This window comes from Phodopus roborovskii, unplaced genomic scaffold (assembly GCF_943737965.1).
Source record: "Phodopus roborovskii unplaced genomic scaffold, PHOROB, whole genome shotgun sequence".
In the NCBI taxonomy this organism is placed as follows: domain Eukaryota; kingdom Metazoa; phylum Chordata; class Mammalia; order Rodentia; family Cricetidae; genus Phodopus; species Phodopus roborovskii.
This window is the reverse complement of record NW_026125052.1, coordinates 1,945,216-1,970,917: the sequence shown is the minus strand read 5'-3', so window position 1 is coordinate 1,970,917 and position 25,702 is coordinate 1,945,216. Positions and strand designations below refer to the sequence as shown.

Below are 25,702 nucleotides of genomic sequence, written 5' to 3'. Positions count from 1 at the left end.
AGGAGCCTGTTTCTGTGCCAAGCTTTCTAAATGGGTGGGGGCACTGAGCTCAAGGTCTTTAAGAACCTCACCAAATAAGCAATCTCCCCAGGCCCAAGCCTGTGCTTTTCTAGGTCTATTAAGACAGTTAATCCTGGGGCTGTAGAGACAGCTCAGCAGTTGGGAGCAATGCTGCTTTTTTAGGAGTAACAGTCAATTCGTTGCACCTACATGGGGCAGCTTACAGTCCCCTCTGGTAGCTATATTTCCAGGGCATCTGACATCCTTACCTATAGAGAGACAGGCATACAAATACACATGTATTTGTTAATGGGGTTGGAGAGGTGAATCCGAGGGAAGCAGAGGCAGACGGATTTCTGATCTCTAAGTTTGATGAGGCCAGCTTAGTCTACAGAGCTAGTTCCAGGATAGCCAAGGCTGTGCCACAGAGAAATCCTATCTCAAAAAAACAAAAAATCCAAAACAAAAATCTTTTTTTTAAAAAAAGTGTTTTATTTTTAGTTTAATTGGTGTTTTGTCGGCATGTATGTCTGTGTGAGAGAGTCAAATCTTGGAATTACAGACAGTTATAAGCTTCCATGTGGGTACTGGGAATTGAACCCAGGAAAAGCAGCCAGTGCTCTGAACCACTGAGCCATCTCTCCAGCCCAAAACGAAAATCTTTAAATTTGTTTATATATATAATATCACACAATGAACACTCAAATATATATATATTCATTGTGTGATATTTTGTTTGTGTCCTGACAAAGCTTGACTGGAGATTAGAGGATAGAGCTAGCCATTAGTTAACCACAGAAGCCAGTGGTGGTGGCGATGGTGGCGGCAGCCCCAACATTGGCACATATCTTTAATCCCAGCATTCAGGACATGGAGACAGGATGTGATAAGATGGGTTAGAGTTAGGATCTTGGTCTTTTTGGTCAGAGAATTCAGAGGTAAGGAGTCTCTGCTGGCTGTTGCTCTGCTTCTCTGACTTTCAGCTTTCACTCCTCAATCTGACTTCAGGTTTTTATTGATAAGGCTAATTAGGATCATGCTTCAAGTGTTTACCTGCATGTATTCATGTGTGTGCTGCCACATGGATGCTAGGAATCAAGCCTAGGTCCTCTATAAAAGCAACAGGTGTCAAAGGCAGCTGTATATCCTATGCATGCCATTCAGCACACACTTATTGCGTGCCCTCCACACTGAGGACTGTTATACTCACTGGATCCTAAGAAGTAAATCAAAACAGACAAAACTCCCTACTATTGTGGGGACCTTCGTAAGAGCAGTGGAAAGGCAAGAAAAACAAATGTAATAGTTGGGGTTAGAGCTCAATGGAAAAGTGCTTGCCTACCAGGTATGAAGTCCTGGGTTCAATTCCCAGCACTGCACTAAGTAAAAACGATAATGAGTAGTGTGAAGTGTTATATGAATGAGTAATGTGAAGTGTTAGAATTTGCAGCAGAGAAGAAAGATTCAGAGTGAGTGGCTATTTACATGCTATTTAGAATGATCAGAAGAGGCCTCAGTGGAGTGTACCACGCAAGCAAAACAGAGAAGACTAACGCTGAATGTAGCTGAGGATGAGAACACCAAGAACAGAGGAGCAGATGAGCATTGTCGTGGGAACAGAATGGAGGCAGAGAGATGGGACTTGGCTTTCTGCACCATGCGGGGAATGGGCCCAGAGCTGGCCAGATGGTGGCGGCTAACACTCAGGAAGTAGAGGCAGGCAGATCTCTGTGAGTTCAAGGCCAGCCTGGTCTACAGAGTGAGTTCTAGGACAGTCTCTAAAGCTACACAGAGAACTTCCCCCCCACCCCCCCAAAAAACAACCAAACAAACAAAAGAACCCTGCAAGCTGACCCCATATGTTGTAAAGAAAATAGAGGCTGGAGTTGAAAGGAAGATTAAGGGTTAAAACAGCAGAGTTTGAAACACTGAGTAAGAGGGTTTGGAGCTGGGAATGAGCTTATGTTTCCACATCACAATTCATCCAAGGGCAGGAACTCAAGCAGGGCAGGGATTTGGTGACAGGAGCTGTTGCAGAGGCCATGGAGGAATGCTGCTTACTGGCTTGATCCTCATGGTTTCCTCAGTTGGCTTTCCTATGGAACCCAGGATCACCAGCCCAGGGATGGCACCACCCATAGTGGCTGGGCCCTCCCCCATCAATCACTAATTAAGAAAATGCCCTACAGGCTTGCCTCCTGTCAGAGGACTAAAGTCAAGTGTCAAGTTGACAAAACTATCGAGCAAACAGGGTCTCACTATGTATCACTGCCTGGCCTGGAAATGCTAAGTAGACCAGGCTGGCCTCAAACTCACTACGTAACTAAAAATGACTGTGCTCTTCTGATACTCCAATCTCTGCTGGGCTAAAGGTGTGAAACACTACACTGGGGACAGAGTTCAGGGCTTCATGCATACTAGACAAGCACTGAGCTGCATCCCCAGCCTTTACTGAACTTCCAAAAGAGATTTCCTCCTCCTCTCTCATGGGCCCTATTGACACTCTGAAATTGTCAGCTCTTGTGACAGAATGCCCTTGTGACAGCATGCCAGTCTATTTCCTTTTTCTTTCTTTCTTTCTTTCTTTCTTTCTTTCTTTCTTTCTTTCTTTCTTTCTCTCCCTTCCTTCCTTCTTTCCTTCCTTCCTCCCTCTCTCTCTTTCTCTCTTTCTCTCTCTCTCCTTCTTTTTGAGACACGGTTTCTCTATGTAGACCTTGATATCCTGGAAATCACTCAGTAGCCTAGGCTGGCCTTGAACTCAGAGATCCACCTGCCTCTGCATCCAAGTGCTGGGTTTAAAGGCGTGGGCCACCACCAACAACAAAGTGCCAACCTGAAGTCCTTATACATAGGAATCATTTGGTTGTTCTGAGACAACAGGAACTTGCCACAGAAATTTCACAGAGGTAGGTTCCCTGCCAGTTTTCAACAATGTACCACTTTAGCATCTTGCAGTGAGCCTGAGATGTTGTATAAGGCCATATGTTCTCACTGCCTCTGCTCTGTGGTCTGACTTCATACCACAAATCTGGACTACAAAAATGGACCCTGTGTGTGCAGGCTTCTCTCAAATCCATATTTTCCCCATTTTTTACTCTAAGCCCCCTGTAGATAGAGACAGAAGGGGTAATAAGGAAAAAGATAGATGCATGTACTTCCTCTATAGTTGGGTCTCCATATTTTCTAAGCTGGGCTTTGCCTTCTTTTCCCTTTTCCTCTGCAGGGAAAGTGGCTACTTTCAAAAGAAAAAAAAAATTGGAAAACTCTATTCCAGCCTGTCTGAGGTCTACCTTGTTCTCTGTCCCCACTCACTAGCTATTATTAACAAGAGACTTTTGAAATGCAAAATGTCTTAGTTAGGGCTTCTACTGCTGTGAAGAGATACCATGCCCATGGCAACCCTGATGAAGGAAAACATTTAACTGGGGCTGGCTTACAGTTTTAGAGATTCAGGCCATTATCACTGTGGGACATGGTGGAGTGTAGGCAGATATGATGCTTGAGAAGGAGCTGAGAGGTCTACATTTGGATCTGCAGGCAGCAGAAGTGGTCTGTCACACTGGGTATGGCTTGAACATATTTGAGACCTTAAAGCCTGCCCTCACAGTGACACACTTCCTCCAACAAGGTCACACCTCCTAATAATGCCACTCCTTATGGTCTAAGCATTCAAACCTGAGTCTCTGGAGGCCATTCATATATAAACCACCACGAAAAGGTGTACTTGTTTCTCTCCCTTGAAACAGAACCACAGAGCCACACTAGCTAGGGGCTGGAGAGACAGCTTGGTGTCATCTCTTAAGGTCTTGCAGGGAATCAAGTTTGGTACCTAACACTCAGGTCAAGTCGCCCATAACTCCAGTCCCAGCAGATCTGACACATTCTGACTTCCTTGGTCAATGCATGCACATGACACATAGACAAACATATAAACAAAACATCCACACACATAAAAATAAAGGAAAAAATAAATCTTGGAATAAACAAAACAAAAAGAACCCTGCTAGCTGCTGCCTCTGTGGGTGTGGCAGGGCTGCCAAGCAAGCACTATTCCTAGCTGAAGGTAAAACTGATATCTCCATACATGAACACGCTGTATAAATGTCCTTATCTGGATAGTCTCTGAACACAGAAAGAAATAAGTATAAATTAAGTTGGATTTTGCACAGTTTGAGCCCTGAAATGTTTGCCTCACTGCTTTCCAATTTCTAACTATGTTTAGTATGCTGTGCTTATGAGCTAGCTCATCACTCTGTGGCATATTTATTTATTTGACACAGGGTTTCAGTATAGATCCTTGGCTGGCCCAGAACTTGCTATGTAGACCAGGCTGGCTTGGAACTCAGAGATCTGCCTGCCTCTCCCTCTTATGTACTGAGATTTAGGGCATACATCACCATGTGCCCAACTCCTCCAAATTTTTGTGGTACGCAAAAATATTCCCATAGCCCTCCACACACATTAGGATGGCCATAATACCCCCCCTTTTTTTTAATGGAAAATAAGCACTGGTCAGGATGCAGAGAGACTGGATTGCTTCTGCACTGCCTGTGGGGATGTAATGAGGTGTAGATGCTGTGGAAAACAGTTTGGCAGTTCCTCAAAAAGTTAAACAAAGTATTACCATATAGTTCAGTAATTCTACTTCTGAGTATATCCCCCAAACAATGAAAAGTAGGGGTACACACAGATCTTTTTTGTTGTTGTTTTTCAAGATAGGATCTCTCTGTGCAGCTCTGGCTGTCCTGGAACTTGCTCTGTAGACCAGACTGTCTTTGAACTCACGGAGATCTGCCTATATATACCTTGTGAGTGCTGGGATTAAAGGTATGCACCACCACTGCTCAGATCTTTGTACTTGAATGCTCATAGCAATGGTATTCACACTTGCCAAAAGACAGGAATAACCCAAATGTTCAGCAACAAATGAACAGGTAAGCCAAGTGTGGTATGTATATACAGTGGAGTATTAGTAAACCTTAACAAAGAATACAAATCTGGACTGGAGACTAGTTAACTTTGAAAGCATAAGGACCTGAGTTTATTCCCCAGAACACACATTAAAAACAAAACTAGCAACAACATTCTCAGCGTTGGGGAAGCATACCTCTGAGGCTCACTAGCCAGTGAGACACTCTACCTCAGTAAATAAGGCTATGTGTTCCTGAGAATGACACCTGAAGTTGTTTTCTGACCTCCACACATGCACACCCACAAGTGCATGCAAGAACGAAAGTCTGATGAATGCTATAACATGGGTGAAACTTGAAAAGATTTTTAAAAAAGAATTATTTATATAGATGAGTACTTTATTTGCATGTATGCCTGCATGACAGAAGTGGATATTACATCCCATTATTGATGATCATAAGCCACCATGTTGTTCCTGGGGATTGAACTCAAGACCTCTGGAAGATCAGCCTGTGTTCTAACTGCTGAGCCATCTCTCCAGCCTCACTTGAAAACATCTTAGTAAGCTAGACACAGAAGCACTAAATAATTCCACTAGGTTAAACATCTAGTTTGTTTTGCTCTGTTTGTTTGAGACAGTCTCATGTTGCTCAGACTGGTCTTGAACCAGAATTTTATCATCACCCTAATAAATAACTCTGAACTCTGGAAGCTGTGATCCCCTGTTCTCCTGCTTCTGTCTCTGACTTTTCCTATTCTAGAAACCTAATGTAGGACTGTGTGATGATTCACAACTTTAGTCTCAACACTGGGGAGATGAAGGAGGGTTAACATCAGGAGTTCAAGGTTATCCTCTGCTACACAGCAGGCAGATCTCCATTCTCTTTGTGTCTAGGCAGTTTACTCTAAAAAACAGTGTAACAAAGCCAAGGATGTTGATGAAGACCTTGGATCTCAGTAACTGTCAGGCTAGGGCAGAAGGAGGATCTGCCTTCAAGGCCAGAATCTGGTACAAAGAGACATTCTGTCCCCTCCCTACACCCCACACCCCTCCCCATCCCTCCTCCCCACACCCAAAAGTAAGTGTCAACAATAGAAAGTTGTCCAGCTCAGGCTACCAGGCTATGAATGAACTGTATCACTTTAGATTTCATTACATAGACCAGGCTGGGCTGGAACTCATAGGTTTGAAGTTGTGCACCATCACACCCAGCCTGTGAGGGTGTGTGTGTGTGTGTGTGTGTGTGTGTGTTTTAATTTGTTTTTTTCCAGACAGAGTTTCTTTGTGTAATGGCTTTGTCCTGGTGGCCTGTGCGTTTTTTAAATTATGGTCTATTTGGAGCTCTCATCATTAAGAGAGAAAGCATCTGACTACTTTGCCTTAAAGCTGGGTGGGGGACCAGCAGTGGTGGCACAAGCCTTTAATCACAGCACTGGGGAGACTGAAGCAGATGGATCTCTGTTAGTTCAAGGCTAGCCTAGTCTATTACTCATATTCCAGGACAGGCTCCAAAGCTACAGAGCAACCCTGTCTCAAAACAACAACAAAAAGAAAAGGACAAAAAAGTATCCCAGGCCAGTCTCAATACTCACTATTTAAGTGAGGTCTTTATGTGGTTGAGTTTTGCTTTTGTTTTGTTTTGTTTTGTTTTGAGACAGGATTTCTGTGAGTAACAGCCCTAGCTGTCTTGGAACTTTATTTGTAGATTAGACTGGTCTCACAGAGATCCACTTTCCTCTGCCTCCTGAGCTCCTGGATAAAAGGCATGCACTGCCACCATCCCCCAGCAGTTTCCTTTGGTTTTCTGAAACCCATTACTGAAGACAACATGTTCTGGTAATAGGACATAGAGAAATCAAGCTGGAACTGAGATGGAGGCCTCCTTCCTGCTGGATAGATCTAGTGTAGGAATGTGCTGTGCAGGCAGCTAGGGAAGGATTGTTATCAACAGTCATACTCAGCTGTAGTCCCTGTGTACAACATTACTGACCACGCAGGCAAGATGTGTCCACTGGTACAATAGTAGTGACACATCTATTGAGCTAATAACCACTTCCTGATTGGAACTGAGGCCTGTTCCACAGGAAGGAATTCATATCTGGTACCGTAAACCTGTTCAAAACTTTTGGCTGGGAAAGTCAAAGGCCTTAGTGAGGATGTTACTACTGCTGTTTTGCTAAATGTACAAGATGTGCCTGTCAAATTGCCCTCTAAATAATTATGTTTATTCCAACAGATTATTGGTGCTGTCAGCTTTGGTCAGAGAAGTTCCCTTTTGTCCCATGCAGTGGCAGCAGGTCACAGTGCTATGAATAAGTGACTCTTGAATGTCCAAGCATAAAGAGAAGATTTGTATCACCTCCTCCAAGGTTTAGGGAAGATGTCAAAAGAGATAACAGAAAGAATATTAGAGCCAGAGAGTGGGGTAGGTCATGATAGACTGCTGTCTTCCAGGCATGAAATGGCCATTGCACTTTTGAAATCACAACACTGTAATTACCTGCACACCACTGAGTCCATTAACATCCTGTTGTGGAAAGGGTGGGGCTCAGATGACCCCACCCCTCCCTGGGGATCTATAGGCATTAATGTTTACTGGGGAAGAGACATTTTCTTCTGTAGTATAGCCACTACTATAGTGCCTATACTACTATATGTATTAAAGAACCTGTTATCTATGCTTCTGTAAGTGAAACTCATTTGGACACACACACACACACACACACACACGAGAGAGAGAGAGAGAGAGAGAGAGAGAGAGAGAGAGAGAGAGACAGACAGACAGAGAGAGAGAAAGAGGGAAAGAAGGCATGAAAGTAAAATAGGAACTGAAGGGACCAGACACTCACCCAGCCTCCTACTTCAGCAGCCATAATAGGTTGCAGAAAAGACCCAGCAAGATGTAGACCTCTGACTTAGCAAAATGTGCTGAGCTTCCTGACATTGCTGGACCTTTTGCAGTCACTATGAGGTCAGATATCCTCCTTGTGGCAAGGAACCAATCAGAGCTGGACATGCTTTATGGGCTCTGGATTTGCTTTATAGTAAAAGTAGCTTATCAGTGGCGTACAGAGCATAGCAACCACTCTGGGAGGGCTTTTGACCATAGCAACCAGTTGACCAATCAATATAGGGCAGATCATCCAAACCCGGAAGTGCACCAATCCTGAGACTGTTGTATGCCCCTAGACACTCCCCTTGCAGGTCCCAATAAATTCCCTGCCTTTTGGCACCTTTGGGTCCTTCTCATACCAAATGTTGTGTTAAACAGATGAGGGAACTAAGTTAAGGCAACTAACTCATGAAATAATAAACGACTCTTTGCTTTTGCATCAGAATGGATCTCTTGGTGATTTGGGAGTTTAGAATTTGGGTACAAAAGGAATCAGTTGGGAAGAGAAAAGGGATCTGAGAGAATAGGAGGGGAACAAGAAAGGGCAATGAGATGAGGTATGAGTAGGAACACAATATAATATATATATATGTATGAAAATGTCATAATAATACCCACTAGTATATGTAATATACTAATAAAAACATTTTAAAATCTCAATAAGAAAAAACTATCAGCATGGAAAGACACTACTGGATGAATCTAAGAAGGTGTTTTCAGGAAGGTTTAACTGAGAAGACTCACTCTAGGACCCAATTTTTAATTTTATTTTTTACAGTACATCATGATACCCTAACATTAAAACATTACTTGGTGAATTTTCCCAACTACATATAAGCTGAGGGAGACCCACCCTAAATGTCAGTGGCAGTATTGGCAGCATTCCATGAGCTGGGGTCCCAATCTGAATAAAAAGAAAGCAGCCTGTCATGGTAGCACATACTTTTAGTCCCAACTCTCAAGAGGCAGAGGCAGGAGGATATCTGTGAGAACTCCTGGTCCACATAGTGAGTAACAGGACTATATAAGAGACCCTGTCTCCAAAAAAAAAAAAAAAAAAAAAAAAAAAAAAAATGCAGGAGTGGTGTCTTTAATCCCAGCACTTGGTAGGACCAAACTGGCAGATCTCTGTGAGTTCAAAGCCAGGCTGGACTACAGAGTAAGTTCCAGAACAGTCAGAGCTACACAGAGGAAACTCTCCACAAGATGAAGTATACCCTCAAACTGGGAACCCTTCACATCTGTTTCAATTCCTGTAGTGCCAAATATCACGAGTGTGGACTGGAGAGATGGCTCAGTGGTTAAGAGCATGGAATGCTCTTCCAGAGGTCCTGGGTTCAAATCCTAACAACCACATAGCAGCTCACAACTACTGTCAGTTACTCCAAGATCTCATACCCTCACACAGACATACATGCAGCAAAACACCAATTAAAATAAGAATAAATAAATTATAAAAAAAAGTCAGGAGTGGACATTATTATTGTCATCATGATTTATATTGCTACAAAAAGACTAAGAAATTGAGAAGAAACTGGCATAGTGCTGTATGACTTTAAACCCAGCACTTAGAAGGCAGAGGCAGAAGTTATAGAGGCAACTTCCTTGTTAAATTCCTAGAACAGAAATATGCTACATCAGATTCTTTTTTTCCTTTTTTTTTCCTTTTTTTTTTTTTTTTTTTTTTTTTTTTTTTTTGGTTTTTCGAGACAGGGTTTCTCTCACCAACACCTGGCTGCTACAACAAATTCTTAAAGTCAGGCTTAGCAATAACAGGTGTTCATAAGCATAAAAAAAGAGTTAGCCTGGCAGTGGTGGCACATGCCCCAGCACTCGGGAGACAGAGGCAGGTGGATCTCTGTGAGGCCAGTCTGGTCTATGGAGCTAGTTCTAGGACAGCTAGAGCTGTTACACAGAGAAACCCTGTCTCAAACAAAACAAAACAAGAAGAAAAAGGAGAAGGAGGAGGAAAAGCAGGAGGAGGAGGAGAAGAAGAAAGTGCTGTGACCAAAACTCCTAATCAACATCTCCTCAACTGTAACCACAACTCATTTAGCTTGAATGACATGTACATTGTGTGTGCTAGGTTGCTTTCTTTTTTTTATTTTATACAACCAAGTCCATTTAACTGAAAACAAACATTTATAGACAATATTTGGGAATTTAGGGTTAGGTTGCTTTCTATTGCTATGATAAAACACCATGAGCAAAAGGGTTTATTTCAGCTTACAATTTATAGTCCATCATGAAAGGAAGTCAGGGCAGAACTCAAGGTAGAAAGTTGGAGGCTGAGGCCAGGTATTGGTGGCACACGCCTTTAGTCCCAGCACTGGGGAGGCAGAGGTAGGTGGATCTCTGAGTGTGAAGCCAGCATGGTCTACAGAACGAGTTCCAGGACAACCTTCAAAGCAATACAGAGAAACCCTGTCTCCAAAAGAAATAAATAAACAAACAAATAAATAAAAGAGAGAGAGAGAGAGAGAAGGAACTTGGAGGCTGGAAATGAAGCAGCGGCAATAGAGGGACTTTGTTTACTGTCTGGGACCCTTAGCTTGCTCATCCTTTTTTTTTTTTTTTTTTTTTTTTTTTTTTTGAGCTGAGGTCCAAACCCAGGGCCTTGGGCTTAGTTGTGCAAGCGCTCTACCACTGAGCTAAACCCCTCAGCCTTCTTTCTTTCCCCTCCCAGGACCTGCTTAGAGTGGCATTGCAGAGTGGTGGGCCCTCGTGTATCACTAAGCAAGAAAATGCCCCACAGGTTTGCCTACCTTCGGATCTGATGGAGGCATTGTCTCAGTTGAGGTCCCCCCACCCTAAGAAGGCCCGAGGTTATGTTGACAACAAAAACCCCCAGCATCACAGTATGTCTGAGTTTATATGTACGTGCACCACGTGGGAGTAGATGCCTGGAGAAACCCTAAAAGAACATCAGTCTCCTAGAACTGGAGACTGAAGCAGGGTGTTCACTTTGTGAACTGTGAGCACTGAGCTATCTCTCCAGCTCTGTTTAGCATTAAAATTTCATTAACTGTATTTATTTTTTAGCTTAGCTTTTTTTCCCTTCCAAATTCTTCCAGTAATCTGAAAATGCATGTCACACAAACATTGATTTACTGTAAAAATAATTTTTATTTGGCTTTTCAAGACAGGTTTTCTCTGCGTAACAGTTTTGGTTGTCCTGGAACTCGCTTTATAGCCCAGATTGTCCTCGAACTCACAGAGATCTTCCTGACTCTGCCTCCCAAATGCCGAGATAAAAGGCGTGCGGGCAGCCCTACTGCGCACTTTTGTGAAGAAAATATGTCAAGCCTACATTTTTACGTGAAAATTCAAGAGGGCTTTCGTCTAAAACTCACTGAAACAAGGCTGTGCTGGAGAGCCACAGCACGCTGAGTAAAATACTGTCATTACTACCGCCCAGCCACCCCGGTGCCATGCCCTTTTGTAACTCTCAGGCGCTCCTGGCTCTTTCACCCAAGTTTTCCGCCTGCCGCATTCCTTCCCCGGAGCGTCAGCGCGCGCTGACGTCATGACGCCGCACACGCAGCCCCGCCCCTGCGGCGGAGCTAGGCGCCTGGACGGAACCGGGCTTGCTGTCCTTCCCGGAATGTGAGGCTCTGGGTTCGGCAGTGCTCTGCGTTCGTCCCGGTCTCCCCGGTATCCCGCCGCCGCAGCCGCCGCTGCCTACCCTCAGTTTCCGTGCGCACGCGGAGGCCGGGCGGCCTGATCCGTGAAGCGCGCGCCCGCGTGGTCGCCGCCCCTCGGAAGCCTCCGGGGCCGCACACGGGTTCGCTACGGAGGGAGGCGGGGGCCTGCGGGAGGAGGCGGAGGAGGAGCGAGGGAAGATGGCGGCCGTGGAGCTCGAATGGATCCCCGAGACGCTCTACAACACCGCCATCTCCGCTGTCGTGGACAACTACATCCGCTCGCGTCGCGACATCCGCTCCTTGCCGGAGAATATCCAGTTCGACGTTTACTACAAGGTACGGTCGACCTGCTCGCTCGGGGGGGATCCCGCTGCCGCCCCCGGGCCGCACCCCCTTCCACGTCCGCGGCCCGGCCCGCAGCCCTCGAGGCAGGGTCCCCGCAGACCGGCAGCGGTGGCGGCTTTCCGATACCCCGCCACCCCCGCGTCCGCCTCCCGAGTGTGGGGTCCGGGGGGGTTCTTGTGAGAGTGCTGCCCGCCGTCATCTCAGCGGTCCCTGGGTAGGCCTGCAGGGAATGCCCGGCCCTGCCCGGTCCCACCCGGTCCTCCTGTCGCTGGGGTATTTTCTGCCCTGTCCTCCTTAGTGTCAGCATCAGCTAGACTGTTTTTTCTTTCTTTCTTTTTTCTTTTTTTTTTTTTTTTTGTGCTGTGCTCTTCCCCCAATTCTCGTCGTCACCCCCCCCCCCCCCGTACTGCTTTCTTTTCTTTTTGTCCTCCCCCGCTGGTCGGAGTAATGTCCTTTTTCCTTTCTCCTCTCAAACCGAAGTGATTTACTTAGGGATTATTGTAAATAGTCAGTGAGCGTCATTTGCATACTGAAATCTTTTTGTGTAGTTTCAGGGTTTGCTTTGGTTTTTCAGCTTACACTTGGTGTTGAATTAGGGATTTTATTAATAGGGGAGTGCTGACTGGCTCTTTAGAAAGGAAGCAGTAAAATACCCTGAAGGAAAGATGTAAAAATCTAAATTATGCCCATGTATATGAAAATTGCAATTTTGCAGCATTCCTAAATAGCTCCCCCTCAAAAAATCTGAACAGAAAGTCTCCCAAGTTGCTCTCCAAGGAGTTTCAAGGGTAAGTGTCCTTAGACGTGGACAATTTTTGCAGTGTTCTCAGAGGGAGGAGAACTTTATGGACTTGGACCCTCCCTTTTCCTCTCCCCCACATTTTGAGTGTGAACACTGGATTTATTCACTGATCCTTGCTTCAAGTCAACAAGAACTCCTGTTAGTGGTAGCCACCTTTGCAAAAATATGACCAGTAGAGGTTTTATTTTTATTTTTAGACCTTAAATAGTATTTAATTAGTAAGTTGTCTCCAAAGGTGTAATTTGATATTTAGCAGATGTGTGGATTCTTATGTTTCTGTGGTATTTTAGGGCGTTTTCTTTATTAGAGATACTGTCTATTTTTTTTTCCAGCTTGAACATTTTTTTCAGAATTAGCAGCTGACATACTGCAGTCTATAAAATCCTGCTGCTTTGCCCCAGCTCTTAACAGTTAAAATCATTTCCCTCCTAAATATTTGGAGAAGATTCATTTTTGACAATGTATATTATTATAATTTTTGGGTTTAGAAGGAAACCTCCCTCCATTCCAAATGGTTTTGGTACATTTATGCATTTAAACTACATTCGTCCCAAGGACAAATTAATTTGCTCTTCTCAACCTGGAAAACTGCTGCAGTGTGTGCTATTTCTGTCAATTTTACTAAGTCGTATGCAGACATGTGCACATTTTAGAGCCAATCACTGGGAATTGCTAAAACTAAAGCTTTTCCTTTGAAGATTGTTAGTGTGAACAATTAGTGCTCTTGCCATGTGTCTTGTCTTCATGTGGTTCAGTTGTCATATTGCTTCTTTTGGGTACACATTACTATTTTTATTTATTTATTTATTTATTTATTTATTTATTTATTTATTTATTTATTTATTGGATTTTCAAGACAGGGTTTCTCTGTGGTTTTGGAGGTTGTCCTGGAACTCCCTCTGTAGACCAGAGGGATTCTCCTGCCTCTGCCTTATCTACATTATTTTGTTTAATCCTTAACATCCAAAAGTGAGGTAGAGAGTATTGAGAAAGGGCTTCAATTTTTGTAGCCTTGGCTGTTGTCCTGGGACTCTGTAGACCAGATTAGCCTCTGGGATAGATAAGTGTGCTCTGCTCTGCCTCCCAGGTGCTGAGATTTAAGCCTGAGACACACACAGGTGGTAGTGGCAGGCTAATCTCTGAGCTTGTGCCTCAGGCATATATATGTATATAATTCCAAGATAGCCAGAACTACACTGAGAGACCTGGTCTCAAAAAAAAAATAAATAAATAAAAATAAAGTGAATGGAGCCACTTGGTGATGCACATCTTTTTGTTTGTTTTGCTTGGTTTTTGTTTTTTTCGAGGCAGGGTTTCTCTGTAGCTTGGAGGCTGCCCTGGAACTAGCTCTTATAGACAGGCTGGTCTCGAACTCACAGAGATCCACCTGACAGATCCACCTGCCTCTGCCTCCCGAGTGCTGGGATTAAAGAGTGCTGGGATTAAAGGCGTACACCACCAGTGCCCAGCTTGGTGGCTCACGTCTTTAATCTCACAGCACTCTGGCAGAGACAGGCAGATATCAGTGAGTTCAAGGCCAGCCTGATCTACAAAAGTGAGTTCCAGTAAAGCCAGGGATACACACGGAGAAACACTGCCTTGAAAAACCAAAACAAGTAAATAAATAGGCCTAAGCCTATTTTGATACAGTGTTTCATTAAGTTGCCTGGTATGGCCTTGAGTTAACTCACTAGCTCTACTAGGCCTTGAAATAAATTAGTTTCCTTCCTCCCTCCTTCCCTCTCTCCCCCTTCCTTCTCTTTTCCTCCCTTTCTCCCTCCCTCTTTTTGTGGTTTTGGATATTCGGTTTCTCTGAGTAGCCCTTACTGTTCTTAGGCTGGCATCAAACTCAAGAAATCCTTCTGCTTCTGCCTCCTGAGTGCTGGGATTAAAGGCATATACCACCACCACACTACTTAAATTGCCTTTTTAAATAGCATATATTTGGCTATAGAGACGACTCAGTGGTTAAGAACACTTGTTCTTGCAGAGGATCAGGGTTTATTTCCCAGCATCCACGTGGTCGTTTACAACCATCCATAACAATGTGATGCATATAAACATAAGCAAAACATTCATACACATAAGATAAAATAAAAAATTCTAGTCAGGAGTAGTAGCACAAGCCATTTTAATCCCAGCACTTGGAAGGCAAAAGCAGATGGATCTCTGTGAGTTGTAGGCCAGCTTGGTCTATGTAGCGAGTTCCAGAGCAGCCTGAACTACAAATGTGACAGGGGTGGTGGTGGGGTGATCTGAGGTATCTGTATAGGTAAGTTTGCAAGGAATTATTGTCATGAATTAGGAGCTAAGAGAACTTGCTCAGGGTAAGGAGGAGTAGTCTGAGATTTTTATAGGAAAGCTAAACAGATGGTGGAAATAGCTGCTAAAGTCTGTGGTAGGGAAAACTGGCTAAAATACTGTCAATAAGTAAATGGTTATGTAAAAATTGATACCTTACAAAATAAATGGCTTTGATTCTCAATATTTTTTTCTCCAAGGGTGGAATCCATTTGGCAGAGGGAGCAAACTGAAAAATTGTAACATAGAGTACAGATTGATAATAAAGCTGAATGTCAATGCAGGCTTGTTACCCTATTGTTTGAGGATCTGAGATAGGAAGATAACAAATTTAGGCCCACCCTAGCCTGCATGTGGAGACTGTCTCAACAACAAGCAAAAACTTAGAATAAATTGAAGCTGAGCTTGGTGGCTCATGCTGTGATTCCAGGAATAGGGAGGTGGAGGAAACAGGAGGACCATTGTAGAGTTCAAGGCTAGCTTGGGCTATAGTAGTAGGCTCTTTCTCAAAATTAATTAACTAATTGAGATTTTACTTTATATAGAAAGCATTAAAGTATCCCGGGGAAGTGGCAGTCAGACTCGAACAGTCATGTCTATAATGTCCTATAAGGAAGGGACTGTCGTGACCATTGAGCAGCAAGCAGATGGGCTTTTTGGGAATCCAGGTTCAGATGGTGACCACAGACCTTTCCTATGGGTAACAGGTTCTATATAGCCCTGTCTGGGCTGGCCATCAACACCAGCCAGTTCCTTAAGTTCCAACTGAACCTGTATGACTTGAAGGAAGGTCAACATATCCAATCTTATATCCTCATGAGCATGGTGGCCAATTTATTTGTGACAAACAGTTTTGGTCCCTACTATACAGAGCCTGTCATTGCTGGGTTGGACCCAAAGACCTTTAAGCCCATACATAGATGGTTCTCTTTGACTGTGCATGGTGACTGATGACTTAATAGTCAGTGGCACCTGTTCCAAACAAATGTATAGGGGTGTTCTTTGGGAGCCCAATATGGATCCAGAGCACCTGTTTGAAACTATTTCCCAAGCCATGCTGAATGCTGTGGACCTCTTGGATGCCATATCAGGTATGGGCATCATTGTTCACATCATTGAAAATCACAAGATCACCACCAGGACACTAAAGGCCCAGATGGACTGACCTTGTACCTGGTCCCAGTTTCCTTTTGATCTTTCTTTCTCTTGATTTCTTTGTCGTCGTGTCATGCCCCACCCCGGCCCCTCCCAACACCCCCAAGACAGGGTTTCTCTGTGTAGCTTTGGAGACTGTCCTAGAACTTGCTCTTGTAGACCAGGGTGGTCTCGAACTCACAGAGATCCTTCTGCCTCCCGAGTGCTAGGATTAAAGGTGTGTGCCACCAACTCCCAGCTTTTTTTTTTTTTTTTTTTTTTAAATTGTTAAATAAAATTGCCTTTCCTTTTTGTTCTTTTGAGACAGGGTCTCTTTGCAATAACAGACCTGGCTGTCCTGGAACTCCCTTTATACCAGGCTAACCGACAACTCAAAGACATCCACCTGTCTCTGCCTGGCGAGTGCTGGGATTACAGGTGTGTGCCATCACTGCCTGGCTCAAATTGCCTTTCTCTTAAAAAAAAAAAAAATCTGGGGGAAATGAACCAAGAAAAATGGAAGCACATTGGTTGAGAGAGGTGCATTTTAAGATCGCTAGGTGTATTAGGAAGCTATGCATCTTAATGCACTGTGGCATTGGCACAGTGACAGTAGAGTGAGAGATTGATGATTGAGTGTAGTAGACAGCCAGTGCTGTATTTCAAATCAAATGGGAAAAGATTTTTGGGTTGCTTTATTTAGGTAACTGGCTGGTGTGGTATTATAAGTTAGACTACAGCATCAGATCATACACCAAAATTAACTCCATGGATTAAATTTTTAAGTATACCTGTTAGAATTAACAGAATAAATTATTGGGTCTACATCTTGCATGAAGAAATGACTAAAATTTATTGTTCAAAGAAAATTTAAGGTAATTTAAACATTGTAAAAATATCACATAAAAATATACAAAAGGTGAAGGTTGCTCTTGCCAACACTGCAGTGCCATCTTGGCACAGAGAAGACTTTTCTAAGTATGAAACCAAAAGCCTGAGAGAAAAAGTGTGAGGACCTGAATTCAGTTGTCAGAACAGGCCAGGCTCCCTGGGACTCACTGGCCAGCCAGCCAGCCAGCCTAGCCTAATTGGTGAGCTTCAGGCCAGTGTAAGACCCTGCCTCAAAACAACAATATTCCTGAGGAACGGCATTCAGGAGTGTCCTCTGTCCGCTATATATCTACAGCAGAGGCTTGTGTATCTATACACACCCAATAAAAATACAACCCTAAAAGAAAAAAAAAAGGATATTAAACAATAGAAACTACAGTGTTTGTAAGAGTAAAAACCAATGCATCTTTATTATTTTAGGTTCTGGATTTTGAGAACAGGGTTTTTCTGTGTAGCCCTTAGAAATACACCTGTCTCTGCCTCCCAAGTGCTGGGATTAAAGGTGTGCACCATCACTGACCGACTAACATCATTTATAATGTTTTAAAACTAATGCCTGTATATACACCTATGTATGAAAGCCAGAGAATACCATTGGGTGTCATCTTCAAGATGACCATCTATCTCTGTGAGACAGTGTCTCATTGACTAGATTGGCTGGCCAATGTGTCCCAGGGATCTTGCTGTCTCCACTTTCAAGCATTGGTGTCATAAGTATTCAGCAGGGTGCCATCCTTTTACATGGATGCTGGAGATTTAACTCTTGTCCTCATGCTTACAAAGCAAGCATTTTGTTTGACTGAACTAAGTTCCCAGCATCCATTTTTTTCCCTTGCTCTGTTCCCCTACCTACATCTCCCTTCTTTTTCCACCCCTCTGATGTTGTTGAGACAAGGTTTTATGTAGCCAAGGCTGGCTTGAAACTCAAGATCCTCTAGCCTCTTTCTCTGAAATGGTAGGTATGCTATACCATACTTGGGTTTTGTTTTTTAAGGAATTTGTTTTGCTTTTATTTATTTTAGAGAGAGTATGTTTGTGCACTTGTACATTTTCACTTATGCCATGGCAGTTGTGTGAAAGCCAGAGAGGAACAACTTATTAGAGTCATTTGTCTTTCCTCTGATTTCCAGGGATCAAATTCAGGTTGTCAGGTTTGGTGGCAAGTATCTTTACCTGCTGAGCTGTGTTGCCCAAGACACTTTGTTTTTATTATTTTACTTTTTGAGTGAGTGAGGGGAGGTGGGGGAAAGGGAGAGAATATGATATGTACATATCTATATAGTGAGTGCCAGAACAGCTGGGGTTTCACAGTGAGACCATGTTTCAAAAAACCAAAAAGGGGATGGAGGGAGGTACACTTGAGTCCAGAAGAAAGCATGGAATACCCTGAAGAGCTTGGCGTTTGATGTGTAAATGAGTTTATGTCCTGAAAGAGCTGTGTGTACTTCTAACTGCTGAGCCATCTCTTCAGCTCCTTTTCTCTGATGGAGGTAGAGTGCTTGCCTAGCATGTTGAGGTCTTTGTTAGCTAGATTCACAGCATCATAAAAGTATACAAAACTTTCATCTTAAATTAAACATATACAAAAATAGAATAGGGTGATGAATAGACCTGTGTTTATCTCCCACAAAGTCTAAAAGTTACCATTCCTTATGTATATGTATATACATACATACACATTTACTTAACTATGTATTGTATGTATACACATGTGGAGATCACAGAAAATTTGTAGGAGTTGGTTCTGTCTCCCCATCCCCATATGGGTTCTGGGGATCAAACTCAGGTCCTCAGCCTTGGCAATAAGCCCTTGCTCACTGAAACATCTTTAACACAAAGTTACTGATTCACATAATCTGGCTTGGTAGCATGTGTCTGTAATTCCAGGAGTTAGGAGGCTAAAACAAGAGGGTCAAGAAATTAAAGGCCAACCTAGTAGGTAGCCTAATGTAGACAGTGAGATCCTATTGTTTTTTGTTTTGATTCTTTCTTCGGTAGCCTTGGCTGTCCTAGGACTAGTTCTGTAGTCCTGGCTGGCTTCTACTCAGAGAACTGCCTGCCTCTGCCTTCTGCCTTCACAGTGATGGGATTAAGCTTCACCTGTGATATTTTAGTAACTAACATTCTAGTATAATGTATGTCTAATTCCTTTTTTTGTTTTGTCTTGTTTTTTGTTTTGTTTTGTGTTTTGAGGCTGGGCCTCTCTGTAGCTGTGGAAGCTGTCCTGCAACTTTCTCCATAGACCAGGCTGTCCTCAAACTGAGATCCATGTGCCTCTTTCTGCCTCTCAAGAGCTGGGACAAAAGTTGTGCACCACCACTGCCCAGCGCATGTCTAATTTCAATTTGTTTCAGTCAGGGCCCTGAGTCCCACTAACAACTTAATGTTCCCTTTATTAGAGACAGATTTTCATATAGCCTAGGGTGGCCTTGAACTTCCTAAGTGGTTAAGAATAAGCCTGTTCTGATCCTTCTGCCTCTTATGTACTGGGATTATAGACATGCACTACCACTCACAGGGCTGCCAAGTATTCTGTTAACTAAGCTCTTTTCAGTGGTCCTGGAAATAAAACTTTTCATGTGCTTGTGTTGAATATATGTAATGTGTAATGATCTGTAATATATGTGCACTTGCACACGTGCATATCAAGATCACAGAAGACATTGTGGGCTGTACTTTATCACACTGCCTTATCCCCCCCCCCCCCAAATATATATATGTGACTGTTTTTATCTTGAGACTTGGAGCTAGGCTGTTAGCCAGCAAGTTCCAGTGGTACTGCTGCCTATGCTCCCCATGTGCTGGAATTATACTCACATGTGGCATGCCCAGTCTTTTACAGTAGTGGTGGGGATTTGAATTTAGGACTTCTGGCTTGGACAGCAAGTACTCATCCACTGAGCAATCTCCTCAGACCATGTATCTCTCTTAAGTGTTACTTTAGCTGTAAATTCACTGTCCTTTTTTTCTTTTCAATTCTTGCTCCCTCGTTTGTTTGTTTGTTTGTTTATTTATTTATTTATTTATTTATTTATTTTTAAGAGATGGTCCAGGTGGTGGTGGTGCATGACTTTCACCCCAGCACTCAGGAAGCAGAGGCAGTTGGATCTCTGTGAGTTCAAGGCCAGCCTAGCCTGGTCTACAGAGTGTGTTGTGGAACAGAAGGCTATACCGAGAAACCCTGTTTGGAATTTCAATGGTTACTATATGAAATGTCGTTATCCTCCCACCTGTGTGCTTTTACTATTGTCTGTGGGGACTTTGAATTTCATAGTTCATACCAGATTTGTTTGGTTTTCTGTGAGTGGGGTTGTAGTGTATGTGGAAGCTAGAGGTCAACCTTGAGTATTATTCCTCAGGAATACTTTTGTTGTTTGTTTCAGACATCCTTTTACTGGCCTCGAATTCTTATAGAGGTATGCCTGTCTCTGCTTCCTGGGTAAAGGAATGTACTACCGTGCCCTGCTCCACCTTGGTTTTGGAGAAGGGTTTCTTAGTGCTCTCTCTCTCTCTCTCTCTCTCTCTCTCTCTCTCTCTCTCTCTCTCTCTCTCTGGTGTGTGTGTGTGTGTGTGTGTGTGTGTGTGTGTGTGTTTTCAGGCCTCCTAGAGCTGCATAGTGAAATCTTATCTCAAAAAAAGGAAAAGGGGCTGTGGGTATGTGTTTGTTTTCCCATTATCCTGTCTCTGCCTCCCGAGTGCTAGAATTCTAGGAGAGGCTTCCTTGCTTGTGTAGATATTGGGGATTAAACTCAAGTCCACATGCTTGATAGCTGTGCAAGCATTTGGATAACTGAGCCGTCGCTCTGGTTCCTTGTTTGGTTGATATATTCTCATTATTTAACATAGAAGGCCTGAAATTCACAATCTTCCCACATCAGCCAGGTTTTTTTTTTTTTTTTTTTTTTAAATTGTTTTTTTCAAGATAGGATTTCTCTGTGTGGTCCTAGTTGTCCTAGAACTCACTATGTAGAGATTAGGAGACTAGGTTGGCCTTAAATTTAGAGACTCATCTGCTTCTGCCACCTGAGTGCTGGGATTAAAGGAGTGCACCACCACATCAGGCTAAGTTTACATCTTAATTTCTGACAACTGTAGATTTTCTGCTTTTGAAAAGCTTCAAGCCAGGTGGTGGTGGCGGCTCATACCTTTAGTCCCAGTGCTTGGGAGACAGAGGCAAGCAGAGCTCTGAGTTCAAGGCCAGCAAGGACTGTTACACAGAGAAACCCCATCTTGGGGAAAAAAAAAAAGGTTTCAAGCCCAGATGTTTATACAAGAGTTATTTTTATGATATTTTTACTTTGTGTTTCTCTGTTTAAAAAGGGTTAGATGTCTGCATCTGTGACACTGCTATTTATCATACTTCCATTCTTTTGCAGAAGTCAACTGAAATTATTTCTTGAGGATATTTAATAGGTCTTCTTAAACTTCTTTAGCTACCTTCCTAAATCTGTGTGGACTGTTTTTCTTTTCTGATAGATAATGGTTAATTTTATAGATAAGAGAACAGTTCTTTGTATAGCTGTGGGGTATGTGGGGGGGGGGGTCACCACTATTTTCTCCAAACTAGCATGGTGCTTTTTCACCTGAATTATTCATCTGAATAAATATTCAGATATTTATTGAGTTAATAAAAGTGGGGCTGGGGTAGAGTACACAATTAGCGTGTGCAAAACCAAGTGTCTGGGGTCTGGAGAGATGGCTCAGGTTAAGAGCACTGTCTGCTTTTCTAGATGTCCTGAGTTCAGTTCCCAGCAACCACATGGTGGCTCACAGCCATCTATAATGAGATCTAGTGCCCTTTTCTGGTATGCAGGCATACATGCAGACAGAACACTGGATACGTAATAAATAAATCTTTTTTAAAAAAGTCATGTTATAAAAAGCATTTTGGTTTTTGCTATCAAAACAATGAAGACACAACAGGCACAGTGAGCTCTGAGTTTTGTGAAATGAATCTACCTTGATCTGATGTTAAAGTAGGAAACACCTATAAATAAATGTAACCATATTCAAAATTTGTTTTCAATTTTCCATTTTTGTCATAGTCTCCTAAGTAGGAAAGTGAGGTTGCTGTTCTACTAGCCCTTTGCCCTAAAAAAAGTTAGCTTAAAACACGTGCGCGCGCGCACACACACACACACACACACACACACACACACACACACACACACTGCAGTTAACACAGCTGAGACCTACAACTGGACAAGGTACAGAGAATGACTGTGGAATGCTCAGCTCATACCCCCTCCTTCCAGGGCTCAGGGCTCATTGTAGAGTAAGGAACTGAAAAGACTTATGTAGATAATCACAACGAAACATCAGGGCAGTTGTGTATATGAATCACAGCAGTTGTGACAGCGTGCACAAGTCCTGCTTCAAGCTACACAAAATATCAGCAGAGTGAGGAGGTGAACGTGAAGTCCCATCCCTATCTAAGGAGCTGTTGGCCAAGAGAGGAAGAGTTGATTTTCTTTAAGGATATGGCCCTTGGGAACCAACCCAAGCATCAGTGGATGGCCTTACAACCAAGAGAATTTGTGTGACTAAATTGAACTTGGCAGTGTAGGGGGTTATATCTGGAAGGAATTGGGGGAGGCAAGAGTGAATATGACCAAAATACATTGTATGACATTCTCAAAAGTTCATACAAATATTTTTAAAAGAGGGCTGGAAAGGCTAGGAAGTGGAGGCACATGACTTTAATCCACGCACTTGGGAAGCAGAGACAGGTAGGTGTATCTGAGTTTGAGGCCAACCTGGTCTACAGAGCAAGTTCCAGGACAGCCAGGACTACACAGAGAAACTCTCTTAAAATCAAAATTAATAACATACTGGGGGGAGGGAGGGAGGGGGGGAGAGAACAAACAATAAAGACAAATACTTAGAAAAAAATTTTAAAGGTTTTATGGCACGTTACTTTAATCCCAGCACTTGGGAGGCAGAGGTATTCAAGTCTCTGTGAGTTCTAGGGCTAGCCTGGTGTACAAATTGAATTCCAGGATAGCCAGAGCTGTAACACAGAGAAAACCTGTCTTGAAGAATGAATGAAAGAAGACAAAAGTTGTTAGAACTTTCTCATTCATGTGTTCATAACATGGTTGGAGCAACATACCAATGTGTAAAATTTGGGGATTTTCCTTACTGTCATATTCACCAATTTCTGAATAAAAAATATCAGAATAACAGTACTGAATACTTGGTTGGCTAATTATAAACTACAGAGTAGAGACTGTCTTGGATTTGTGTCTTCTGAGTTTCAAGTTCCATCCAGAGATTACAGTAACTACCAATTTTAATTATTCATTCCAAAAAATTTAAGTGTGTATCTAGTACCAGGCATTGTGCTAAGGATTGGGAATCATAGTAGTGACTGAAGCCACTTCTTAGATTGCAGTAATGGAGTGATGGTTAACAAATGCCTGTTTAGGTTAATGCATATGTGTCCTGAGTCTGCTTCTGGAAGAAAGCACACTGTATCATGAAAATCTGAAAGTAACATGTTGGTAGAGATAATCTTAGTTATAAAATAATCAAAGAATTCTGGTGCTTGTGCTTAATATGGGGCAGTGGCTTATATTTCCAAAAGTTAGAACTGAGAACTAAGATGGTGGGGATGTAGGGACTGGGCAAAGAAGAGAAAGGTGAGGGTAGATGACTTTCAGGAGTTGGTTACATTCAAGGTTTTGTATATGTTCTAAATGCATAGTGAGTGCAGTCATATAGAAGATTTAAAATGGGAGTGGTGGGCTGGAGAGATGGCTCAGTGGTTAAGAGCACTGAGGACCTGGATTCAATTTCAGTACCCACATGCAGCTCATTAGTGTCTGTAATCCCAGTTCTAGGTAACATGACACACATAGCAAAACACCAGTGCACATAAAATAAAAATAAATATTAAAGGCAAAACCCGTAATTTAAAAAACTTCAAAGGGAGTGGCATATTTAGGGTGGTTTTGTTGTTTTTGAGTTAGAGTCTCACTATATAGTTTCAACCAACTATTGGGGCCCTTCAGCCAATTCAAGTATTCAGCTTAGTTCTACATATATTTCATAAACACTAACATTATATAGTACATTTATCTACAGATCCAGTATGATGGGACTCATATACATCTGTCTTGTTAGAACTGGGGTTTTGTTTTTGTTTTTGTTTTGTTTTCCAGACAGGGTTTCTCTGTGTATACCTAGCTGTCCTAGAACTTTTGAGAATGGAAACAGTAAAATTTATTGGTACCAATCAGTTATACTTATTTGACAACAGAATAATGCAGAAATGAAGCTGAGAATTCATAACCAAAGTTCTAAATTTGTGGGCAAAATAGTGCACAGCAGAATCAAAACCAATATATTCAGAATTCTCCCTAAACACTAAGAAAAAAATCTTAATTTCTAGTAGGTTAAAAAAAAAAAAAACTCTTGCCATGCAAGCATAAAGATCTGAGTTTGAATCCCCAGTCTGCAATCCCAACACTCATATAGGGAAGAGGGAGGTGGAGACTGGAGAATTATATTTGTGCACATAATGTGGAGATCAAAAGACAGTTGGAGGAATTTGTTCTTTCTTTCCAACATGTGGGTCCCTGTGATTGAGCTCTAGTCTTCAGGCTAAGCTACAAAGCTCCTTTACCCTCTAAGCCATCTTGGCAGTCCCTAGATTGTTCTTTTTCTGCTTGCTTGTTTTATTTTGTTTGCTTTTTGAGACAGTTTCTCTGTGCAGCCCTGGCTATCCTAGAATGCCCCCTGTAGACCAGGCCAGCCTTAAACTCGGTCTGCTTGCCTCTGCCTCCTGAGTGCTGGGATTAAAATTGTGTGTCACCGCTTCCTGTCTCCTAAATTGTTCTTTTAAAAGTACCAGTTCCTGATGGATGGTGGTGGCACATGCCTTTAATCCCAGCATTCAGGAGGCAGATCTCTGTTTGAGACCAGCCTGGTCTACAGGGCGTGTTCTAGGACAGGTGGGTATACACAGAGTTTTCCTGTCTGGAAAAACCAAAACAAAAAAATCCAGTTCTAACAAGACAGATGTATTTGAGTCCTATCATCCTGGTTTTGTAGATAAATGTACTATATAATGTTAGTGCTTATGAAATATATGCAGAACTAAGCTGAATACTTGAATTGGCTAAAGGGCCCCAAAAGAACATATCAACAAGTTGTTTATTTTAGACACTGTTTTTGCTGTTATTATCCAGTTTTGTTTAAAGAAAAAGAACATTTAAGTTTCTTGAATGATGGGATTGTACATGATAAATACTGCTTCTTGGTGCTTTATCATGTTCCAGGTGCTATTCTAATTCATTAGATTTTTCTTTATGTAAGCCTCTATCTTGATATTGCTGTGTATTAATACTTAAAAAAAATCAATCATTAAAATCCTCTATTAAATCCAGTTTTTGTCATCACAGAGTAGAACGTAACATTAAAAAGTTTGAAATAATTCTTTTTTTTTTTATTATTATTACAGCTTTACCAACAGGGACGCTTATGTCAACTGGGCAGTGAATTCTGTGAATTGGAAGTTTTTGCTAAAGTCTTGAGAGCTTTGGATAAAAGGTAAACTTATGTGCATGGGCCCTAGCATTTGTGAGTTTGACTATCCTTTCTTCAGAATCTCAAGTGGCCCAAAATGACCTTGAACTTGTTAAACTTCTGAACATCTTCTGCATGAGTGCTTGAATTACAGATAGGAGACAGGGTCTCAAAAAGAAACAAAAAAAAACCCAAAATACTACTAAAATATATACTACTAATATATATATATATATATATATATATATATA

General features: G+C 42.4%; 1 protein-coding gene and 1 pseudogene across 1 annotated transcript in view; both read left to right on the top strand.

Annotated features, from left to right (window-relative positions):
* Positions 1-11,523: 11,523 nt before the first annotated feature.
* Appbp2 (amyloid beta precursor protein binding protein 2) overlaps positions 11,524-25,702 on the top strand; it is a 43,973-nt gene continuing 29,794 nt past the window's right edge. Inside the window, exons 1-2 of the mRNA XM_051185002.1 lie at positions 11,524-11,785; positions 25,387-25,475. Coding sequence (XP_051040959.1) covers positions 11,648-11,785; positions 25,387-25,475 — 227 coding nt within the window. The 5' untranslated portion in view covers positions 11,524-11,647. The remainder of the gene's footprint in view (positions 11,786-25,386; positions 25,476-25,702) is intronic.
* LOC127222721 (proteasome subunit beta type-3-like) lies at positions 15,490-16,062 on the top strand (annotated as a pseudogene).